Source organism: Pinus tabuliformis, chromosome J (assembly GCF_031772625.1).
Source record: "Pinus tabuliformis cultivar Carrire ecotype Pingquan chromosome J, CPIR1, whole genome shotgun sequence".
Classification (NCBI taxonomy): domain Eukaryota; kingdom Viridiplantae; phylum Streptophyta; class Pinopsida; order Pinales; family Pinaceae; genus Pinus; species Pinus tabuliformis.
The window spans coordinates 624,665,277-624,671,276 of record NC_142295.1 but is presented as its reverse complement, the minus strand read 5'-3'; the positions used below and the strand labels follow the sequence as shown (position 1 = coordinate 624,671,276).

Sequence of the window (6,000 nt, the reverse complement as noted above, 5' to 3'; positions counted from 1 at the left end):
TTGTAAATAATTTATTTTTTATAATAATAAATTTTCATCTTTTCTGGTTATTATAATTTTCGTAAATAATTATTTCATTTTAATTAATTTATAACGACATAAAAACTCTATAAATATTATAGAAACATAAATTATAGCTATATATTTCATAGTTTTCATAGCCTTTTTTTTCATCTATATTGTTATAGATTTAAATTATAAAAATCTAAAGTTAAATTATATTGTTTAGAAAATCTTCGGCAAAATCACATAACCAATCTTGTGTCGACGCGTTTCGAACCAACCAGTGTGGTTCATCGTCAGGACAAGTTGAACCACACTGGTTGGTTCGAAACGCGTCGACACAAGATTGGTTATGTGATTTTGCCAAAGATTTTCTAAACAATGTTATGGATCACAGAAGTCTAAATTCCTTAAATTATATTATTTTTTAATTAGGTAATTAAGAATAAAAAAATAAAAATAATTAAATGTAATAATTTTTTATTTATTTTTTCATTTCACCATTTAAATATTTAGCAAAAAAAAGCCTACGAAAACTATAAAATATATAGCTATAATTTATTTATAGAGTTTTTATTTCGTTATAAATTATAAAAATATAGAGTTAAATTATATTATTTTTTAATTAGATAATTAAAAATAAAAAATATAAATAATTAAATGTAATAATTATTTATTTATTTTTTCATTTCACCATTTAAATATTTATTTACTATATACGAGTAAGTTATTTATAACCTACACACTAACTTGTAAATAAGATTCAATTTTACTTTTATGCTATTGATCATTATCCTTACGACGCACTCAATAATTACTATCTTCAACAATAATTTTAACTTTATTATCCTCAAACATAACTGTTTACATTTTAATTAATTAATTAAACATATTCATCTGATCTACATTTGAATGAATTAATTACACATAATCAATGTATCTTTTAACACGTTTTCATATTCCTTGCTTTCTTGGGAAGAATAAATCATGAGCAGATATCGGGTATCTCTTCACCACCTTGAGTTTTTATAATGTCTCTTACAGTCCAAGCAAATGAACATCATTACATGATGTTACATGAACAGAGAGGTAAATCAAAGATCGCCTATCCAAATTCATTCCCATGACCATGGTGATATTTTCGTCGTTTGTTGGATCAGTAAAATCAGAAGGCAGATTGAACTGCCTTTACCGTAAGAACAGTAGCGATTGTCACTATATTATAATAGTTTTACTGTACCTCAACAATGAAATAATACCAGCATTCCAAGGTGGCGCCTAACACTCAGATTTGCTTATAATCGAAGGGAAGCGAAGAGCAGCGCAGGGGTTTAGTGGAACATCAATTCCTCCAAGTTGTGTTGTCCGTCAGCAACGCGAGTATGAGGAAGAAGAAGCAGCAGCAGATCCTTTTCCAGACGCCCTCGCGAGTTCTTGTCAGAATTCTTATGGATCGAATGCATAGGTAAGTGTTAGAAACGTCCCAATGTCATGCCCTTTCTGCTCTAGAAACATTGGCTGAAGTTTGGAGTATGACCTATTTATTTACTAGTACTATTACTACCCGTATGAAGATCATTCCACCTGAAAATGATGATTTTTTTTGTTCTGTTCTTGAACATGGCTTAATCTGAATTCAATTCAGCAGCTTCATTTTTTTCTAGTTAGAATGTCAGGTAGATAGATAGATATGCTGCAGGTTGGTTCTCCAAACCCACAGAACTAAGCAACCTTTCCTCATTTTGGTGGTGAAAACTAAAAAAGGATCTCTCTGAACTGACTATTTAGACCTTGTTGCCTCATTGATTGTATATTCTTTTCTTGGCTAGAAGAATGTCTTTTTCTAAAATAAACAAGGGGTTTCTCCACCTCTCTGAACAATAATAATGCTGTTAAGCTAGTAAGGCAATGAATGAGTGCTGCAGCTCTGACACTAACCAACTTGATACGGTCAATTCCTAAGAACAGAGAAGAAACCTGAAATTCAAACAGACTACGTTTCACACAAAAATCCTACAAAGCAGCCGGCCTGTATTTGGGGAGAGATAAAATCTAATATTATTGGCTATTCTGCAGTGTATATACCTATACCATGCAATTCCAAGCAACCAACACCAGCAAACAAAAGCACTATGTTTTCTTTCTTTGATATTGTGTATGTGAGCCATGATCCATCTACACATATAGAGGCAGGTCAAGATGCATTGGAAAGCAGGAAAACCAAGAGATTAGCCTAGAAAGAAAGCTTAATAAAAGACTAAAGGAAGACGCCAGATACTAGTAGCATTCCACTGGATTTATTTCTTTCAGAAACAGAATGTAATGGTTGCACATTGAAAGCAGATAATCTAAGTTTGCTGCTGGTTAAGTGCCTGATCATGGATGGACCTCAGCTTCACAAGAAATTGTACATCTTTTGCTATTCAAATTCATGCCGAAAATCCCCCAAGGAGATTGGTTTTCAATGGTTCTTCTTTATAGTTTTGATCTTGACCTCTCAATGTCATTAACAGATGCACCTATATAAGGAATAGAGTTCTCAAGTTGCGATGGTATTCTACCTATACCATTTTTCGGTCATTACAAATTCTTTGAAACGTTTTTTTATTGTCGCTTTGTGCTTGTATGCTTGTGAGCGTTAGTGATGGTTATAACATGTGACAGTAACTACGGGCATCAAAGCAATGATATCGATTAGCATCTCTGTTATCAACTTAATACGGGTCCTTTGAAATGGCCTGGCCCTTTGGTCATCAAAGCTACAAGAATTTCATTTGGTTTTTCTTTTTGGAAACAAAGAAAACTTTATATTGCTTAAATAGGTGAAATACAAGCTTTGACTAAAATATCCGCTTCCATTTTATAGGACAATGCATTTAGTACTCTTCTCACCTGAAACGTTTATTGCTCTTAAAAAATACAGCCCTAAAGAAAACATGACTATCAGATTTATTAATGGTCTACTGGTCATATCAGTCCTCCCTTTTGAAATAATGGAGACCCTGTAGTGCTCCAAGTGGAATGCACCAGTTCCAACACTCTCTCCACAGTCAACTTCCCCTCCATTGTAAGAAATGGGTGCTTCATTCACCCATTGAAGGGAATCCTGCACACACACGTGGTTTGGATGACTCTCCTGTCTGTCTCTTCCCTCCTGCCATAGTCAAACATTCTCGCCAAAGGTCCAGTGTTCAATCTCTTCCAGGTTCTTCAACAATTAAGGGAACTTGATGTCTCTTTGTTGAACCGTTTTCTGCCTCTCTCCATTTTTGTTTGGCTAATTGGGCATTGCCATGCCTCTTTTGAAATTGTGTGGCATCCTTTTCGATGATAGAATTACAAAACTAAACTCTATTGTTATGGATTGAAAGCAAATGGCCTTTAAGCCTTGTAGATGACCCTGTAAAATTTCCATTGCACGTGCTGCAATTCCATAAGCAACTTCTACCTGCGTTATTCTCCTTTTTTCCTACCTTTATGTCACACTTCCAAGAGGAGAATCAATGGAATATTTGTGCTGATTTTATTCACCACCTCCTTTCCTTGGACCACTGCTCCTGCCACGAGTTCCATGGCTAGAGCTTCTATAAGGTGATGAATGTGAGGTCATTAGAACAATAGAGGAGAATACAATAGAAAGAGAAGAAAAATGGAGGTTTTGACTGCTGTTCTGCCTGCAAAAAAAGCCATTGTTCTCAGTTCTTCCCTTCAAGTCTTCCCTCCAAAGTTATCGTTTTTGAGTGTGTTTTCTGTCAAGTTTGCCCAGCCTAAATTGTTCTTAGATCTGTCCTCCAAATTTGGTCTGCAAAATTCTTTTTCTGCTTTCCAATGTATATACTATAAAGTGGAAAATGAAATAAATTAGGGTTTCAAGTGCTTTTGTAGATAGTTAGAAGAAGAAAATAAAACAATTGGTTGGTCCAGGGACTCCCCAAGGACCCATCGCTGTTTAGAATGCTGAAATGTTCCGTACAGCAAAAATTGTTTCCCACTGTGCAGATTGATGAATTTGTGTTTTCAATCTGCATTGGAAACTAATTTGGCACCTTAGGCTTGCAAATCTGGTAAATTTGTTGTTGTTAGATGCATAGTTTTAAAAATCTGCCGGCATGAACTGGAAACCGGTCAGACCGGCCGCTTCATTAGGCAACTGGGTTGAACCGGGCAAAAAACCCAGTTTAAGGGCCGACTTCGCCAAAAAATCACAAAAACCGGTCAAACCGACCAGTTTATGATGTAACCAGCGGGTTCATTGCCAAGGCTGCGACGGACGGTGACAGACCCACACAGAGTCTTTTTGGAAGCTTCCTGGGTGTTTTAGAGGGAAAGTAAGGGTTGTTTTCCTCCAAAAACACCCTCTCCAAGCCTTTAAAAGGAGCTCACCCCATCATTTGCCTCACACATCTCATTTGGAGTTTTTGTGAGTTTCATTGGGAGCTTGGAGAGTGTTGAATTTTTGTTGGAGTAGTGGAACAACAGAGAGTTTGAGCTAAGTAGTAGCCACCATGCCTCCAAAAGCCAAGAATACTGCATGGACTCATTGTGATATGATTGATGGCAAAATGATCCGCAAATATTGTCAAAAATCCTTTGAAGGAGGGGGTATTAACAGGTTCAAGCAACACTTGACTGGGATAGGAGGCCATGTAAAGTCATGTGGAACACTAAATGAAGTAATAAGGCATATTAGGGCAGAATACCTTCAGAAGTTTGAGACTCAAGTCATTGGACCAACAGAGAAGTTTGTGACTCAAGCAGTTGCAAATTTTGGGAGTCGAGACTCAACCAACTAAGTTTGATCATGATGAGAAGTTTCAAATTTCAAAGTTTCAAGTGATAATGTTGAACTAGTAATATCATATATGTACATTTTTAGTAGGCCAATGGCCCCATAGATTGTAGGCTTTGTTTTTGGACTCTAGAGGCCATTTAGAGTCTCATTGATTATATATTTTGTTGTTGATATGTATTGCACTTGGTGCCATTTTGATATTTTCACCTTTACATGGTATATATATGAGCAAAATTTGCATTTTGTGCCTATTGGTTTGGAATCATGGTTTTAAATCTTAAAAATGTTAGTTTTTGGTCTCATCAGAAGTGCTCTAGCCTTGAAAATTGGTGGAGAGGCTAAGGCACATGGGTTCTAAAGAACCAATAAACTGTTTGGTGAAATTCCACTCCGATTGTATTTTATTAAAATAATTAATATTTTTAATGGGGTTCCTAAGTCTAAACTTAGGGAAATTAAAATATTAATGGGTATTAATCAAAATATGGGTGAGAATGATCTGGAAGGCGGATCAAGTCATGTTTTAATCTTAGTCGTTGATTAGAGACTTAATCTCGATCGTTGAAGACTCAATAGGAAAAGTATAAAATGGAGGCTTGGGGTTCATTTGGAAACACACATAGAGAGAAAGAATTGATCTAGAGTTTGATTTCTGGGGCTAGGAAGCTGAGAAATTCGAATTAAGTGATCATTTAGCAGCAGAGGGGCAGTGAGAATCTGGGAGAAGGACTTTTTGGAGAACATTGACAGAGAGGCGAAGAGAGCTTGCAAAGAAGCAACGCAGTAGCTAGGAAAGGTTGACGCTGGGCCAGTCTCGGCCCACGCAGTCCTAACGCAGAGCCAGAAGGGCCAACACAGAGCCAGAAAGCTGCCTGTCACGCAAAATCCAGAATTGCCGGAACTGCCAGGATAGCTGACGCAAAGGGTAGAGAAGCTAACGCAGGGCTGACGCAGAGGGCAGAGAAGTTGACGTAGGGTTGACACAAAGCCTGAAAGGCTGATGCAGAGCCTACACAGGGCCAGTGCAGAAATAGCAGGGGTTAGCCAGTGTTGTGCTGGATCAGCCCAAAATTTTGTCGGGTGAAGTGAGGTAAAACTCACTCAGATTTTCCACCAATATTTTTCTCTGCAAATGATTGCTAGATGAGCATCCTAGATTTGTATTCAAATATTTCTCCTGCATAGTAATAAACCCTCAGGGTTGT

General features: G+C 36.7%; 1 protein-coding gene across 5 annotated transcripts in view; it reads left to right on the top strand.

Moving 5' to 3' along the window:
* The first annotated feature begins 1,038 nt into the window (after positions 1-1,038).
* LOC149228496 (actin-related protein 2/3 complex subunit 2A-like) overlaps positions 1,039-6,000 on the top strand; it is a 460,530-nt gene continuing 455,568 nt past the window's right edge. For 2 of the 5 annotated variants that reach the window (XM_089378239.1, XM_089378241.1), the window contains exon 1: positions 1,040-1,468. In XM_089378239.1, coding sequence (XP_089234365.1) covers positions 1,386-1,468 — 83 coding nt within the window. In that variant the 5' untranslated portion in view covers positions 1,040-1,385. Of the gene's footprint in view, positions 1,469-6,000 lie in introns of all 5 variants that reach the window. The other 3 variants (XM_089378238.1, XM_089378240.1, XM_089378237.1) reach the window with 3 other exon arrangements.